This window comes from Tamandua tetradactyla, chromosome 6 (assembly GCF_023851605.1).
Source record: "Tamandua tetradactyla isolate mTamTet1 chromosome 6, mTamTet1.pri, whole genome shotgun sequence".
Classification (NCBI taxonomy): Eukaryota; Metazoa; Chordata; class Mammalia; order Pilosa; family Myrmecophagidae; genus Tamandua; species Tamandua tetradactyla.
Window position 1 is genome coordinate 134,589,707 of NC_135332.1, and position 19,207 is coordinate 134,608,913.

Genomic DNA, 19,207 nt, shown 5'->3' on the forward strand with positions numbered 1-19,207 from the left:
TAGCAATTATTTGATTATGCTGAAATGCACTTTGTACTAGAAAAGCAGAATTAATGCTTGATTCATTTTCTTTATCATTTTTCAAACTAATGAGTTGATGCCCTAGCAACCTCCAAAATGAGTGATTTTTTTTAATATGGCTATTAACTCTTAGATATTAATATATTTTTATGTATTTCAGTGATTATTTTTTATATGTAATAGTGATTATTCTTAATGTTGCTCAAATTTTCTCATCGTAGATTGATGGGCACTCCCAGAAATTGGCTTTCTTCCCTTTTGATGTTACTTCCATGGTAGAAAGACCTTATGGTTGTCCATTTCCTGCCTTAAATTTATAATCAGCCGTTTCCCCACCCTACCTTCTTACAAAGGAAGCCATCTCATGCTTCCACCTTCAAGTCGTGGGTCTTAGAATGTTTTTTGTTTCCATGACAGCCCAGTTCTTCAATTAGAGGTTCTAAGATATGTAGTTAACAACTGTAATCCCTGAATACCCTCTCTCCCTTTTCTACTTCTCCTCTAAACCTATGGCTGAGAGATTATTAATAAGAGCAATAAAGGGTGGTAAAACCACTAAGATTGTTACCTTGAATGGGAAGAAGATTACAAAAATGCCTTCAGGATTAGAAAAACTGTCTGGCCTGCATATTCTAGACTTGAAGAATAACCTAATCCCTAAAGTGTGCCCGGAGATAAGCAACTTGACCCAGGTAAAGTAGCATATCTTTTTGAATTGAGGAAGGAGAACAGGAAAAGTGAAAACAGGTGAGAGACAGAGCAATAAGACTTAGGTGGTTACCTCTCTGGAGACTTAATGTGGAGTCTTGTTGGAGAGGCAACAGAAGGCTTTTCCCAGGGAATAGCATCTGGTAAGGGGAGAAGAGGTTTCAACTATTCATGTGCTCTTTGGTCCACTTGTGGCATCAGGGAATTAGGTCTCGGCCACACTCATCTTTCTTCAGGCTATCATCTGGAAAGGGGTTGGGAGCCTGGATGTGCTTGCCTACCTTGAAGCTGACATCTGGAAGTGGACTTGGGGACCCTGGAGATGCCTTTCACCCTCAGGACTGTCCTGAAACTTTTGCATATGGAATGAAGTAAAGTTTCGGATGCAGGAAAGGGATCCTTTTTCAATTTCCTAGAGCAGGCTGAACTTTGAAATGGAGTGTTGGCAGGGAATGAGAAGGAAGGGACACTGATTTCTTACGAAGTAGTTTTTGAAATAAGGTTAATATTTTAAATAAAGAATACCTCTCTTAACCAGTAACAGTTGACATGAATGAATCCCAGATGCTTGTTAAACATTTCTGCCTAACAATGTGAAAACTCCAGCTGCCAAAAATCTTGAGGTTGGGAGAAGACAAGGGATATTAACGTTGTAACTGTCTTTTTGTTCACTTCTAAACTGCCATCAGCACCAAAAGAGCTTATAAGCAGTTAAGTCATTGTAGGTCATTAGTTTTTCATAGAGTTATAAAAAAATAAATCTATTTTCTTACCTTCGATCTACTTTATGTCTTTTTAAGAAAGGCTTTGAGCTTGCAATCCATGCCAGGCCTTGCAAGAAATAAGGTAATACTCACAAATTCCCACCTTTAACAGTAACTTCAAACTTGCACCTGTAATTATGGGACAAAGAGGATTTGGCCTTTTCTAATACAGTATAAGAGTTTCTATGCAAAATAACTGAGGACTTGACTGAGCCATGAGCTGATTTTTCCTCTTTGCTTGGATTTTTCCCATCAAAGAATGCAGTGCATTATTCTAAGAAAATTAGATGCTGTCTCTTTCCCCACTTGCCCTCAACCCCAATTTTGATCTCCGTATATAACCACTTTTCTTTTTTTCTTGATTCATGCATTTTAGACATCATTCACTCCCCTTTATCTTCCCAATAGTTATATCACTGTGTTTAGATTATCCATGGTTATCTTTTAAACTTAATATTATAATACCTTTATTTCTTATTTCACCAACTAAAATCTCTTTAACTCCATACCTTTCTTAAATGACAAAATTAATACCTGGAACCCAATTTCAGCTCTCCTCCCCTCTTCTATGTCACATATTTCAAACTTCTTTCTTTTATAAGATTTATAGCCTTTGCATTCTGTTAAGGTAAAACCGTGATTAAGTTTTCTTTGCTCTGTCTCTTGGAGAGTCATAAAATTCTATTATTTATATGGCTAATAATAAGTTATTATTTACACAGCATCAATTAATATACTATAATTATATTTCCTTCTTTATATAGCATTTTCCCCTGAAGTTTCTAATTGCCTTTAATTTTTGCTTTTGTTTTTTGCTTTTATTATGGCTTCAATTTTATGCCAAACTTGTTCATATTACATATTATATCAAATGTGCTATTTACCTTGTGAGATTTCCCTCCAAGAGCCTACCATCCCCCTGTCCCAATCTAAACTGCTGTTATCTAGATTTGCTATATACTGTTATCTAAGGGCAGTCTGCTTTCCTGAATTGGATCCAGTTTCCTGCATCCCAAATTTTCCATTTTCTTGGTTTATTACCTTATTTTGCAGGAGCATGCCTCCAGATGTCATCCTATTAAGGGTCTGTGGTAGATAAATTTTTTGAGTCCTTGCATGTATGAAAATGTTTGTATTCGCACTATTTTGTTATAAAATGTACCTTATAAATATAATATTTATATGTATTATAAATATTATTAAATATTTTTCCTCAGGAATAGAAGCGTGAGAGTTTATCATTCCTTTGTCATCTTCTTGTGGCTTCCTCCCTTAGTTTCCTCCTAACTCTTTTACTATTCAGTAAAATTTTAACTTTAACTGAATTTTCGCCCACTCCCAGTTTTCTGGGAAATAGATAGCTGGCTCTGCTCAGCTCTTCCAATCACACCACTAGAAATGCAACTGATTTGAAACTAGGTTTCTTGTGGTCTGTCTTTAAAATACTTTACAAGTCGGATTCAGGCCAGTGACATTATGTGGTTTAGCTGCTCATGAAGTCACAATTATTTTTCTATAGTGTCTTCAAGTTATAGAATTTCAAAAAATACTATTTCCCCTCTATAATGGGAGTTCTAGAATTAGTTCCAACCAAATGTGCTCGAAACTCTTAAAGAATGGATATAGTTTATCCACACAGTTCAGAAATTCTCCTTATTTTCACAGTTGCTAATAGAAAGAACAGACAAAAGGTTAAGAAAAGAGAGAGAGAGCTTAGACAGCTGGAAAGAACCCTGGGTGAGAGATTGGAAGTCCTGGATGCATTCCCTGGCTTAGCCACTTAACAGCTAAGTGGCTAAGTTACTGCTTTCATTCATTCAGTACACAAATTAGTGTGTTCTAGGCACAAGGATCAGGTGATTCAACAATGAACAAAGCAGATGAAAATCCCTGCCTTCATGGAGCTTACATTCTAGTCAGAAAAGATGTAAGGAACAAGCAAAATAAATAGAATGTTACTTGACGATTAGTGCTAAGATTAGAATTAATGATTAAATTAGAAGAAAAATAAAGCAAGGAAAGAGGTGAGGGTATGCCATGACATTCAGAGAAAATGTTGATAAAGAACTTCTTTTGTAAAGTGCCCTTGTGGTAATGTGTACATCATAGTTGAAAGCTCATAATATTTTTTGTTGGTAGCTTTAACCTGTAAGATCCCCGAATGTATTATCACAAATTAGTTTGATGTCGATTCTGCATGAAGAGCAACTGAGGCGCCCTTAGTGATACGGCTTTCGCAATGTGACTGTGAGATTGTGAAAACCTTGTGTCTGATGCTCCTTTTATCTACCTTATCAACAGATGAGTAAAACACATGGAATAAAAATAAATAATAGAGGGAACAAATGTTAAAATAAGTTTAGTAGATTGAAATGCTAGTAATCAATGAAAGAGAGGGGTAAGGGGTATGGTATGTACGAATTTTTTTCTGTTGGCCTTTATTTCTTTTTCTGAATTGATGCAAATGTTTTAAGAAATGATCATTGTTCTAGTTTGCTAGCTGCCAGAATGCAGTATACCAGAAATGGAATGGCTTTTAACAAGGGGAATTTAATATGTTGCTAGTTTATAGTTCTAAGGCCGAGAAAATGTCCCAATTAAAACAAGTCTATAGGAATGTCTAATCTAAGGCATCCAGGGAAAGATACCTTGGTTCAAGAAGGCCGATGAAGTTCAGGGTTTCTCTCTCAAGTGAGAAGGCACATGGTGAACACAGTCAGGGCTTCTCTCTCGGCTGGAAGGGCACATGGTGAATACGGAGTCATCTGCTAGCTTTCTCTCCTGGCTTCCAGTTTCATGAAGCTCCACGGGAGGCATTTTCCTTCTTCATCTCCAAAGGTCACTGGCTGGTGGACTCTCTGCTTCATGGTGCTGCAGCATTCTCTGCTCTCTTTGAATCTCCTATTCTCCAAAATGTTTCCTCATTTATAGGACTCCAATAAACCAATCAAAACCCACCCAGATGGGTGGAGACATGTCATCCCCTGATCCACTTTAATAATCATTCTTGACTAAATCACATCATCCAGGGAGATGATCTGATTACAGTTTCAAACATACAGTATTGAAGAGAGATTATTCTACCTTTATGAAATGATATTTTGATTAAAACATGGCTTTTCTAGGGGGCATACTTCCTTTCAAACCAACACAATCATGATGATGAATATGCAACTATGTGATGATATTATGAATTAGTGATTATATATGTAGAATCATATATTAAGAATGTTTTTGTTTATCTTTTTAAAATTAAACAATAACAACAAAAAATAACATTAAAAATAGTTAGTTTGAATACTTTCTTGCGTTACTACAGCACTTTATGATTCTTGGGGCCGAGACCTTGTCTTCTCTCTCATGCTAACCCCCTAGTAAGCTATATAATGTCAACTTGAGTGGAATGGAGCAGACATTTGTTGAAGTCCAACTTAACCAAGCATAGTGCTACCATGATTATGGATTCATCTAGGACCAAGGGTCCCTTGTTGGTAAATTAGCCAAAGTTTTAAAATCCACAAAGAAACAAATATCCACCATCTCTAATTATGTGCAGCACTGCTGACACGCATTGTAAGGTTCAATAGCAGTACAGCATTGTTCTCCTTAAACTGCTCAAGTGTGTATTTGTTGCTTCCCTAGGGCAAATATATGACCTACCATAGCTTTTTATTTGACCATGAACAATTTACTGTAAATAAGACCACCCCTAGGCAGAATTGGGTAGTTTGTAAATTTGTAACTGGGTTCCTAGTCTCTCCTTTAAGTACTTGTACTGTCCTTGTTGATGACCTCTAACTCAATCAACTTCAGCAAGTTGCTGTGTGTCCACAACAGACTAGACTCTCTTCTAGGTGCTGGCAATAAAAAAGGAACAAAAATGGCCATGTATCCCTACTCCCAGGTTTAATGGGAGAAGCTAATCAACTCTGTGTTTAGTACAATCCTGAGAAGTAGATGCTAGTCTCTGTATTAAAAAAAAAAAAGAATAGAAGTTTAGGACTTTAAGTGACTCACCCAAGATAACATAGCTAGTAAGTTGCATAACAGATGGTCTCCAAAGCCTATGCTTTCCTGTTGTACAATATTGACTCAAGAGTGTGCACACAAACAGAACAGGATATTTAAAATGAGAATTTCATGTATTGCAAACAAGACAATTCCATTTTTGTGTGTATGTGTGTGTGTATATATATATACCATGACACATGTATCATATATATATATGATAATTCAGAGCAATAGTAAAAGTTAAAAAAAATTAGGCAGCATATAACTGTCTACGATATAGTGTAGAAGTTAAGAATATAGACTATAGAATGAAGCTACATTATTTCACCATAAATCGTAGCCTGAACCTCAGCTCTGTTTTCTGTAAAATCAGAGTTATTGTGAGGGCTATGAGACTGCTTAGTCTGGCTTTTGGCATATTAAATCTGGCTTAAATGTTAGTCATTAATAAATTAGTCAGTACTTTTTGTTACCAAATTTCTTATCCTCTACTCTCCTGCTTATGCAAAGATCAGACTTAGATTCTATAATCCAAATGCATCAATGGACTAAGATATTTACCTCATATCTAAGATGTAAAAAGAAAACATCTATTGCAAGGTAGACCACAGAATTATAAGGTTATAAGTGAGAAGTATGAGTGGGCCAATGCGGTGAAATAAATCAAATCAAATTAAGGAAGAGTTGTATTAGACAGACACTTTTTGGGGCAGGTGTACAATGATATAGAAAAGCAACAGGGAAGTTGGAAACATTTAAGACATACTGGGTAGGGAAATTCCTCATGGATTGTTTATTTAGGAAGCTAATTTAAGTATACTCTAGTTGGACTGGTTAAAAAGAATTTAAATGATAATACATTCCAGTATTTGCATTCTCCTATGCAGTGAGATAAGCAGGCAATAATAAGAACTTGTACCATGATAATTGCAATGGAAATAGAGAAAAAGATGCATCTAAAAGGAATTATGAGAATAGGACTTTGTGACACTGAATTTAGGTGGAGGGAGAGAAAGAAGTTCTAGGTGGATGCCCGAGTTTGGCTACCAAAGGATTATGAGAATGTTGGGGCACTAAACAGAGTGGGATGCTGAAAAAAGATCTTTTTTATCCAGGGACACTGTCCAGTTTTAGACATGAATTTAAAGTGACAACATCGTATCCACTGGAGATATCTTATGAGCCAAAACAAACAGCATGTAATTTTTACAGGATAAATGTAAATTTCTGCATTTAGGTTAAGAAAAGAATTCAATTGTGTAAGTGCAGGATGTGGGGTATCTGTTTGACCATTAGCTTAGGGTTTTTCTTGGCCACAAACAAAATGAGTTATGTACCAACAATGTGCCCTGCTGCTGAAGGAGTGAATACCATATTAGGCTGTATTGATAGAAGTGTAGTGGTCTGCCCAAGGGAGATTCAGTAGCCCACTACCATCTTTGCTAGTCATATCATATTTCATGTCTCACCCTGGGTGCTGTGTGTTTAGAGAGGTTCTCATGAAAATCAGAAAGTGAACAAGATGGTGAGACGTCTGAAAATTATGTCCTGAGGGAAATGGTTAAGGGAATAATGCAACAAATTCAGGGGAATATGATAACAATCTTCAAACAATTTAAAGATCTTTTTAAAGAGAGGGAGAGGAAATACAACTTTTTTTATTGTTGTGGGAATAATTCTGTAGAAGTTACAAAAGCATAAATATAAAATAAATAATAAATAGGACTCCCTCCAAAAGATAAAAGAGCTCCTCTTATTAAGAACATTCATGAAGGAAGGTATATAGTTGTCCACCTGCATTTGATATATTGGACTAGGTAACTTATAAAATTTCTTTCTAATTGTCAAATGCTATAACATGGGTCCACAAGAAACCAGTTAGAAGCACTGGTATCTTTCAATATCTGAAACCATACCAGTTTCCAAGTAAGCAAAGAAGCTACTTTCTGAGATCAACAGAACTACATTCTATAGATAAATATTGAAGCAGTGCAAGTTTTATGTTTATCAAGTAGTTGTCTCTTGTGTGACTAAATCATTCTTGCAGAAATAACCCATGACCATGGAGAGAGTTGTTAATAAAACACTGCATGTGCTGCTTCTGCTTGTTTGAGTTTTCTGAAACCCTTTGTTAGTAAAACACCATTTGGAACAACCCTGTCAAGGCAACCCAAACATCTCACCTAAAATGTCACTCCTTATAGAGGCCTTCCTGATGATGCACTTAGACCCCAGTTACTTTCCCTCTATTATCCTGCTTTCTTTCTCTCATAGATCACACTTAGCCCTAACAGAAATGATCTATTTGTTTACCTATTTGTTGTCTGTTTTACTTCCTAACATACTAGCACTATGAGAGAGGGATCTTGTGTGTCTGTTCCCTGCTGTATTCCTAACCTTCAGAATTATGCTTGGCACATAACAGACACATAATATTGTTGAGTTAATGAAACATCTACATTGGGTCTGAGGTGTATTCTCAAGGACACTCAGTCCTTTCTACAGTGTCACTGGAACTTTATGTAGAATTTAAGTCATCTCTGCTGAAGTTCTGGCATATATGCCATGGCAATAAAGGACAACTGTTGCCACCTGGTCTCTCTCTCTCTCTTTTTATTTGAGAAGTGGTGGATTTACAGAAAAATCATGCGGAAAATACAATGTTCACATATACCACTCTATTATTAATATTTCGTATTAGTGTGGTACATTTGTTACATTGATGAGAGCACATTTTTATAATTGTACTAATAACCATAGTCCATGGTTTACCTTAAGGTTCACTGTGCTGTACCATCCCCTAGATTTTTAAAAAATTCATAATAGTGACATATACAATCTAAAATTTCCTCTTTTAATCACAGTCAAATTAGTTATGTTCATTCTGTTTTACAGCCATCACCATCATACGTTTCCAAAACTTTTCCATCCCAAAAAGAAACCACAGTTTAAGCATTAACTCCCTATTTCCTACTTTCTCCAACCCTGTCCCCTGGTATTCTAGATTCTGACTCTATAAGTTTGCATGTTCTAATTATTTCATATCAGTGAAATCATACAGTACTTGTCCCTTTGTATCTGGCTTATGTCACTTAACATGATGTCTTCAAGTTTCATCCACGTTGTTGCATGTATCAGAACATCATTCCTTTTTACAGCTCAATAATATTCCATTGTGTGTATATGCCACATGTTATTTATCCATTCATTGATTGATGGACACTGTTGCTTTGTTTCAATTTGCTAAAGCTGCCTGTTTTGGTTTGCTAAAACTGCCAGAATGCAATATATCAACAATGGATTGACTTTCATAAAGGGGACTTATTAAGTTGCAAGTTACAACTCTAAAGCCATGAATATGTTCAAATTAAGGCACCAAAAAGAGGATACCTTCACTCAAGAAAGGCTGATCAAGTCCCGAGTTTCTCTGTCACATCCCAGGTTTCTCTCTCATGTGGGAAGTCACATGGCTATTCCTGCTTTCCTTTTCTCCAGGTCTGGTTTCAAATGATCCTCTCAGTCTCCAAGTGTCTGTGTCTGAGCTTTCTCCAAAATGTTTTCCTCTTGAAAGACTCCAATAAGCTAATTAAGATCTACTTGAATGGGCAGGGTCACATATCCATGGGAATAAACTAATCAAAAGGTTCCACTCACAATAAGTCTGTCCCTACAAGATTGGATTAGGATTTTAAGAACCTGGCTTTTCTGGGGGTGCATAACAGTTTCAAACCAGTACATGCTTCCATCTATTTTTGACCATTGTGAATAGTGCCACTGTGAACATTAGAGTGCAAATCAGTTCCTGCTTTCAATTCTTAGGGAGTGTATATCTAGCAGTTGGATTGCTGTATCATATGGTAGTTTTTATACTTAGATTTCTGAGGAACTGCCAAATGTGTACCATAGTGGCTACACCATTTTACATTCCTGCCACCAATGAATGAGTATTCTTAATTCTCCACATCTTCTCAAAAACTGTTTGTAATTTTTTGTTTATTTAATAGTAGCTATACTAGTGGATGTGAAATGCTAGCCAAAGAGACATGTATTTAAAGCATCATACAGATGAGTATCTTTTCCTGAGGTTGTCTTATTCATTTATACCATCTTCTTGGAAGCTTAGTTGGGATCAGAAAACTGTTACTGGACAAAGCAGTGGATTCATTTGCCCTATGTGCTCAAAACCAGTTCTTGTGACTCTGGGGTCACAAGAGAGAAAAAATTTATTACTAGGTTTGTAGAAGTGATTAAATGGTCTGTTGGCCCCCAAATTTGTCTCTTCAAGTTTAGGGGGTTAAAGGTTTTTATAGATTCTAGCAAGGAGAGATGAAGTCATTGCAATTTCAAATAAGTCTATGCATAAAGGGAGACAGTTATCATTTCAAAAGGGCAAGCTGAAAGGAATGGAGGCCAGATTATGATTTCAATAGTAAACATGTAAGCTAAAAGGAGGGGAGACAGAATTACCATGTCAATGGCTGAGTCTCCCCAATACAATTTACAAATGTAAAGGGCTGGGACTAATAAATGACTGACTGAAATTGTTCATTAGCATTAGGGCCTTTGTCCTTTAGGTTACTTTGAGAAAAAGACTGGATAAAGGGAGTAACAACTCTTACAATTAAAAAGCACAAGATAAGGGCTTTTACAATCATTTCAGATATCAGGGGAGCTGAATCATTGTCCAGAGATTTCAGGTATTTCCCACTGTCTACTTCAATATACCAGAAAGCAAAAAGGAATATCTATATAATGATTCAGCAACCATAATAATTCCTTAAATCCTAACTTCTTGATTATAATTTCTCCCTCTCATTTGACAATTTTTTCTCAATCTTGAGGGCTATCTGGGTGATGACTCTTTTTAATTTCTTCATGGCTGAAAAGAGGCATTGTCACTAATGGGCAGAGAGATAAAACTGGTTGCTGTCCTTGGAGAGTCTGGCATTTCTGGGTTTCAGAGCTCATCTGGCATCGGAAAAATCTGGAGGCTTTAAGTCTCTGAAAAAAACAAACATGATAAAACCTTTATATAGCTCAGGATATCCCTTAGGGTTTCCAGGAACAGTGTAGGTTGGGTCTTACCATATTGTGACAGTTTGCAATATCTGGCTGAAACTTGCATAGGAATAACCTACAGAGTGACCTCTCAACTTGATTTGAAATCTCTTGGCCTTTGAAACTCTATTTATTTTCCCCTTTTTAGTCAACTAATCCCATGTTGCCAAGGTCAGGCTCATCGCTGGAAGTCATGTACCACAATCCCAGGGGAGTCATGTCCCATGATGTCAGCCCTAGGCTTACACTCCTGGAAATCATGTCCTGTGTGTGTGTGGTGGGGGGGTAATGGTCAGAGTTTGGCTTAAAGAGAGACCACATTTGAGCAACAGCAGAGGTTCTCTGGGCATAATTATAGGCAGTTTCAGTTTTGCTATTTCAGACATATGTTTCATAAGGGTAAGCCCAAGATTGAGGTCTTAGTTTATTAAATTGGGAGCTCCTATTGCATAAGAAAATATTAGGAACTCCCAAGGTGGGAAAATTTAGTGTTTATACTTTTTTTCTGGTCCTTCAAGGACCTTGCACATACTTTTTCATTATCTGCTCAGAGTACTCTGAAATACATTAGGGTATAACATTAACTTGGAAATAATACTAAGATTTTATTCCTTATCCTAGGTTCCATGTTAAATAAAGCTGAATTATGTTGTTTAAGTAACTGACAAGATAGGTTAAATTAGATAGTTTGCTACAGAAAATTTAAATTTTGGACAGAAAAGTCATTTTTCTTTTGGTCTCACAAAAAAGTTTTAAAATATAGACAATATTACTTTTTACCTTGTGTTTTGATTTATCTTAGTTTTAACTAGATCAGTTTCAGTCATATCTTTAATCAGAGTCTGATTTCTTTTTCACTTTTGTTTTTAAGCAGTTGCTATATGGAGTAATGCTGAATTTTAGAGCTGGAAAATTAACTCTGAGTCTCAGGTGTCACACAGATACTTAAAGTTCTAGGAACTACCAAGTTGTACAAAGACAAAAGCACTTCAGAATTTAGAAATAACAGTTAAAGCTTATAATCTAAGCCCTAATTTTCCTGTAAGTAATTTTTAATGAAGCTACTTTCAGAAATAAAATCTTTATCTTTTACTGACAAACCATAGCAGCAGTTTTGTTCTGTTTTACCTTTGCATGTTTATCAGAGCTGTTAATTAACAGATAAAATATAATTTACATATTTTCTTGCTTTTTAAAAAAGTTTCTCCTTGTTTTTAGAATAAGCTCTGATTTATAGCTGACCTCATATGCTTTTAGTAAAGTAACACAGTGTGACTGTCAAGTAAATGTGGCTGTTTCTATGATCTGTACACTTTTTTAAAAAAGAATAAGTAAAACTATGATCAATAACATTATACCACTGTTCAATATCATACAGATTAGCATTAGGATATAATGTGAACAGTGAGAACATTGTCAAGTTTTTAGGAATTTTTATACAATCTTTAAATATATGAATAACATTTTACCCATACAAATTTAGCTAACAACAGGATAGAAAATCACTTTTAACCACTGTAATACTTCCCAAACTGCTCCCATGCAGTATGTTAAACCATTTTAGCATCTTACTTTAACAAGGTGACAGAACAAATTCTTTGTAACAGCTTTTCTCTTAAAAGTGAGAAGACATGTCTTCTTAAATAAAGGATGATAAGGTTAACACTAACATTAACAGGGATGTTATTTTGATGTAAAATATTTGTTTTCCAGACAGAGTATTTGGATGATTAAGAAAAACTTATTAGAAGTTTACATGAAAAGCAGACTAACAGTCTACATGATTTTAACAGAGAGAAAACTAACCGTTAGTTTTGTATGAATACACAGTGTAACACAAAAACTTTTTTAATATATGATAAACAGGTTTATTAAACTTTTAGTCAACATTGACTATGACAGACAAAATTCACTTTTATAAACCACAACTTTCTATATTCATTCAGAGCTTGTAGTCAGTGTACAAACAAAATTCACTTTTAATCAGAGAATATGATCATCTTGGCATGAGAAATAATGTATTATCTATCCCACCTCATTGTTATATTTATCCAGACTGCATATGATCAGAAATAAATTTGACCAAAATTTCACAAAGCTGGACTTCCAGGTAAAGATGGCAGCTTAACAACGTGAGCATTTTAGTTCGTCCTCCAGAACAACTACTAAATAACCAGAAACAGTAAAGAACAGCTCCTGGGGCCACGTAGTGACCAGACACACAGCGTACCACAGTCTGGACCAGCTGGACCAACTGCAAGCACCCCCCAGAACCGTGAGTTCCCAAAGCTGCAGCGGCCAGTGCCCCTCCCTCACAGGCCACTTCCCAAAGGGGAAAGGAAAGGACTTTACCAGCAGCATGGACTGGGCACAATCAAACGCCAATTGTGGAACTAATTAACAGATTCTGACTACTAAAAATAGGCTCCCAGCTTAAGTGAACCTGATCAAAGCAGAGGTTGCTCATTTTTGCACTGGTGCCAAGGGGGCAGGACTGACAGAAAAAGGGAGAAAAAAAAAAAAGAAACAGGTTTTTGTGGCTGTGTATCTACAAAGGCTTGACTGCCTCTGGATACAGCAGCAGGACTTTTCAGGCTGCAACTGCCCCAGGCATAGGCAGAAGTGAGCTCTTTTGAGGGCTTGTCTGGAGCCTGTGCCTTCCCCAGGGGAGGGGTGAAGCCCCACCCAGGTGGAATCCCTCCCTCAAGGAATTCAGACACCAGGGCTTGGTAATTTGAAGCCATTAAAACCAGCCTACAACCTCTCCTCTGTCTCCACCATGCTCCCAGCTGGGAGAGTCCGCCAAAGTTAAAGGTACCACATCATCTTATGCTGGTGGGACCTGCAGTCAGACAAGCGCCACACACAGGGCAGGATAAGAAAAACAGAGTCCAGAGACTTCACAGGAAAGTCTTTCAACCTGCTGGGTCTCACCCTCAGGGAAAACTGACACAGGTGACTCTTTCCTTCTGATAGGAGGCCAGTTTGGTCTGGGAAAATCTGGCTGGGGTATATAATACCTAAGTAGACCCTCCTAAGTGTGTGTGTGTGGGAAGGCACCACACAAGCAGGGCAAGAAACAAGAAAACAAGAACTGAAAAATTCTCCTCTGTTAAACAAACCTTAAGCTAAAGGTCCAGAAAAGGCTGAACGGAATGTCAAAGAACAAATAGACAACAAATTCATCCAGCAAGAAAACCCTAGATAAAAGAAGTGAAAGCAATCTCCAGAATAAACTAATTAAGGTAATTAAATGCCTACACGCCAGCAAAAAATAACAAATCACACTAGGAAAATTGAAGATATGGCCCAGTCAAAGGAACAAACCAACAATTCAAATGACATACAGGAGCTGAAACAATTAATTCAGAATGTACGAACAGACATGGAAAACCTCATCAAAAACCAAATCAGTGAATTGAGGGAGGATATAAAGAAGGCAAGGAAAGAACAAAAAGAAGAAACTGAAAGTCTGAAAAAACAAATCACAGAACTTATGGGAACGAAAGACACAATACAAGAGATGAAAAAAACAATGGAAACCCACAAATGTAGATTTCGAGAGACAGAACATAGGATTTCGAAACTGGGGAATGGAACATTTGAAATCTGACAAGAAACAGAAACTGTAGGGAAAAAAAATGGGAAAATATAAGCAGGGACTCAGGGAATTGAAAGATAATACAGAGTGCATGAATATACGTGTTGTGGGTGTCCCAGAAGGAGAAGAGAAAGGAAAAGGAGGAGAAAAACTAATGGAGGAAATTGTCACTGAAAATTCCCCAACTCTTATGAAAGACTTAAAATTACAGATCCAAGAAGTGTAGCGCACCCCAAAGAGAACAGATCCAAATAGACATACTCCAAGACATTTAATATTCAGAATGTCAGAGGTCAAAGAGAAAGAGAGGATCTTGAAAGCAGCAAGAGAAAAGCAATCCATCACATACAAGGGAAGCCCAATAAGACTATGCACAGATCTCACAGCAGAAACCATGCAGGTGAAAGACAGTGGGATAATATATTTAAATTATTAAAAGAGAAAAACTTCCAACCAAGAATTCTATATCCAGCAAAATTGTCCTTCAAAAATGAGGGAGCAATTAAAACATTTTCAGACAAAAAATCACTGAGAGAATTTGTGACCAAGAGACCAGTTCTGCAAGAAATACTAAAGGGAACACTAGAGACAGATATGAAGACAGAAGAGAGAGGTGTGGAGAAGAGTGTAGAAAGGAAGACTATAAGTAAAGGTAAAAAGAAGGAAAATTAGATATGACATATAAAATCCAGAAGGCAAAATAGTAGAAGAAAGTACTACCCATGTAGTAATAACACTGAATGTTAATGGATTAAACTCTCCAATCAAAAGACATAGTCTGGCAGAATGGATTAAAAAACAGGACCCATCTGTTCTAGTTTGCTAGCTGCCGGAATGCAATATACCAGAAACGGAATGGCTTTTAAAAAGGGAAATTTAATGAGTTGCTGGTTTACAGATCTAAGGCCGAGAAAATGTCCCAATTAAAACAAGTCTATAGAAATGTCCAATCAAAGGCATCTGGGGAAAGATACCTTGGTTCAAGAAGGCTGATGAAGTTCAGGGTTTCTCTCTCATCTGGAAAGGCACATGGCGAACACAGTCAGGGCTTCTCTCTCGGCTGGAAGGGCACATGGCAGACACGGCGTCATCTGCTAGCTTACTCTCCTGGCTTCTGGTTTCATGAAGCTCCCTGGGAGGCATTTCCCTTCTTCATCTCCAAAGGTTGCTGGCTGGTGTACTCTCTGCTTCGTGGTGCTGCAGCATTCTCTGCTCTCTCCGAATCCCTCTCTCCAAAATGTTTCCTCTTTTATAGGACTTCAGAAACTAACCAAGACCCACTCAAATGGGTGGCGACATGTCATCCCCTAATCCAGTTTAACAACCATTCTTAACTAAATCACATCAACTAGGGAGATGATCTCATTACAGTTTCAAATATACAGTACTGAGTAGGGATTATTCTACCTTTAAGAAATGGGATTTATATTAAAACATGGCTTTTCTTAGGGGGCATACTTGCTTTCAAACCAGCACACCATCTATATGCTGTCTCTACTCAAAGGACACAAGGCCAAGGACACAAATGAACATTTACACACCAATGTTTATAGCAGCATTATTAACAATTACCAAGAGATGGAAACAGTCAAAATGTCCATCAACAGACAGTTGACTAAACAAACTGTGACATTTACATAAGATGTAATATTATGCAGCTGTAAGACATAATAAAGTTATGAAATATTTAACAACATGAATGGGCCTTAAGGACATTATGCTGAGTGTGATTAGCCAGAAACAAAAGGACAAATAGTGTATGGTCTCACTGATATGAACTGACATTAGTGAATAAACTTGGAATATTTCCTTGGTAACAGAGACCATCAGGAGATAGAAATAGGGTAAGATATTGGGTAATTGAAGCTGAAGGGATACAGATTGTGCAACAGAAGTGAATATAAAAACTCAGAAATGGACAGCACATTATTACTTAACTGTAATACAATTATGTTAAAACACTGAATGAAACTGCATATGAGAATGATAGAGGGAGGAGGGCTGGGGCATAAATGAAATCACAAAGAAAGATAGACGATAAAGATTGAGATGGTATAATCTAGGAATGCCTAGAGTGTATAATGATAATGACTAAATGTACAAATTTAAAAATGTTTTTGCATGAGGAAGAACAAAAGAATGTCATTACTGCAGTGTGCTGAAAATAGATGGTAATTAATATTTTAAAATTTCAACTAATGTGTGAGACTAAAGCAAAAAATGTTTATTTGGTACAAATCTGTACTTTGACTAGTGCATCTCCTAATATAACTTATGTAGATGGTTGAATGAACACCTTAAGTACATGGAACTTTGTATAGGACATGAGATTTTGTTGGTTTGTCCAGGTGATGCCCTGATGAATCCCAGAGTGATTTGATCAGTGAGTGGAAAAGTATTTGCAAAGTCCCCTTCGGGGAATGGTGAGAACGGGGGAAAACTCAACTTCCCCAAGTTGAATTCTTGATATTCTTACAAGCAGTGTGAACAACCAAAGCTATAGGCCAAGCCCCCAGTCTTGGGGTTTGTTCATATGAAACTTAACCCCACAGGGGATAGGTCAAGCCTACTTAAAATTAAGCCTAAGAGTCACCCCCAAGAGAACCTCTTTTGTTGCTCAGATGTGGCCTCTCTCTCCAGCCAACACAGCAAGCAGACTCGCCACCCTCCCTCTGTCTATGTGGGACATGACTACCAGGGGTGTGGATCTTCCTGGCAGCGTGGGACAGAAATCCCAGAATGAGCTGAGATTCAGCATCAAGGGATTGAGAAAAACCCTAGAATGAGCTGAGACCCAGCATCAAGGGATTGGGAAAACCTCCTCGACCAAAAGGGGGAAGAGTGAAATGAGACAAAGTGTCAATGGCTGAGAGATTCCAAACAGAGTCGAGAGGTTATCCTGGAGGTTATTCTTATGCATTAAGTAGATATCACCTTGTCCTTCAAGATGTCATGGAGAGGCTGGAGAGAACTGCCTGAAAACGTAGAGCTGTGTTCCAGTAGCCATGTTTCTTTCTTTTTTTTTTTTTTAACTTTTTTTATTAATTAAAAAAAAATTAGCCACTTCTGGAGAAGATGGCGGCTTAGTAAGACACGCAGGTCTTAGTTCCTCCTCCAGAAAAGCAACTAAAGAAACAGAAACAATACAAAACAGCTCCCGGAGCCACGACAGAGACCAAAAAGACAGCGTACCCCATTCTGGAATGGCTGAATGGGCAGGGAGAATCCGCTGCGGTGAGATACCTGAGGGGCGTGCATTTTCCCGGCCAGGGCGGCTGGCGACTGGGGTCCCCTCCACGCACGTGGCTCCCCGGTCTGACTGGGAACGTTGGATAGCAGGGCCCTCCCGCCACGCTTGGCATCTTGGGCCAGCTGGGCAATTTGGACCGGCACTCCCCCAAGCCGCGGCGGCTGGCGACCCCCCCCTCCACGCGCGGTTTCCCGGGCCGACTGTGAGATTCGGATTGGCAAGTTAAAGGAGCCACAGCATCTTTTACTGGTGGGCCCCGCAGACAGACGAGCGCCACGAGCGCCACCTACTGGGCAGGAAAAGGAAAACAGAGCCCAGAGATTTCACAGAAAAACCTTTCAACCAGCGGGTCCCACACCCAGGGAAATCTGATCAAATGCCCAGACACCAGCAGAAAATAATGGATGACGCTCGGAAAATTGAAGATATGTCCCAGTCAAAGGAACAAACCAATAGTTCAAATGAGATACAGGAGCTGAGACAACTAATGCTGAATATACGAACAGAAATGGAAAAACTCTTCAAAAACCAAATCAATAAATTGAGGGAGGACATGAAGAAGACATGGGCTGAACAAAAAGAAGAAATAGAAAAATCTGAAAAAACAAATCACAGAACTTATGGGAGTGAAGGACAAAGAAGAAAAAATGGAAAAAACAATGGATACCTACAATGGTAGATCTAAAGAGACAGAAGCTACAATTAGTGAACTGGAGGATGGAACATCTGAATTCCAAACAGAAACAGAAACTATCGGGAAAAGAATGGAAAAATTTGAACAGGGTATCAGGGAACTCAAGGACAATATGAACCGCACAAATATACGTGTTGTGGGTGTCCCAGAAGGAGAAGAGAAGGGAAAAGGAGGAGAAAAACTAATGGAAGAAATTATCACTGAAAATTTCCCTACTTTTATGAAAGACCTAAATTTACAGATCCAAGAAGTACAGCGCACCCCAAAGAGAATAGACCCAAATAGGCGTTCTCCAAGACACTTACTAGTTAGAATGTTAGAGGTCAAAGAGAAAGAGAGGATCTTGAAAGCAGCAAGAGAAAAACAATCTGTCACATACAAGGGAAACCCAATAAGACTATGTGTAGATTTCTCAGCAGAAACCATGGAAGCTAGAAGACAGTGGGATGATATATTTAAATTACTAAAAGAGAAGAACTGCCAACCAAGACTTCTATATCCAGCAAAATTTTCCTTCAAAAATGAAGGAGAAATTAAAACATTTATAGACAAAAAGTCACTGAGAGAATTTGTGACCAAGAGACCAGCTCTGCAAGAAATACTAAAGGGAGCACTAGAGTCAGAACCGAAAAGACAGAAGAGAGAGGTATGGAGTAAAGTATAGAAAGAAGGAAAATCAGATATGATATATATAATACAAAAGCCAAAATGGTAGAGGAAAATATTATCCAAACAGTAATAACACTAAAAGTTAATGGACTGAATTTCCCAATCAAAAGACATAGAATGGCAGAATGGATTATGACCCAGCAATACCACTGCTAGGTATCTACTCGAAGGACTTAAGGGCAAAGACACAGACGGACATTTGCACACCAGTGTTTATAGCAGCATTATATCTGCAAAGAGATGGAAACAGCCAAAATGTCCATCAACAGACGAGTGGCTAAACAAACTGTGGCGTATACCTACGATGGAATATTATGCAGCTTTAAGACAGACTAAACTTATGAAGCATGTAATAACATGGATGGACCTAGAGAACATTATGCTGAGTGAGTCTAGCCAAAAACTAAAGGACAAATACTGTATGGTCCCAC

At 37.7% G+C, this 19,207-nt stretch overlaps 1 protein-coding gene across 3 annotated transcripts in view; it reads left to right on the top strand.

Annotated features, from left to right (window-relative positions):
• The first annotated feature begins 239 nt into the window (after window positions 1-239).
• LRRC69 (leucine rich repeat containing 69) overlaps window positions 240-19,207 on the top strand; it is a 154,332-nt gene continuing 135,364 nt past the window's right edge. For 2 of the 3 annotated variants that reach the window (XM_077167180.1, XM_077167179.1), the window contains exon 1: window positions 240-713. In XM_077167180.1, the coding sequence (XP_077023295.1) occupies window positions 531-713 (183 nt within the window). In that variant the 5' untranslated portion in view covers window positions 240-530. The remainder of the gene's footprint in view (window positions 714-19,207) is intronic. The other variant, XM_077167181.1, reaches the window with a different exon arrangement.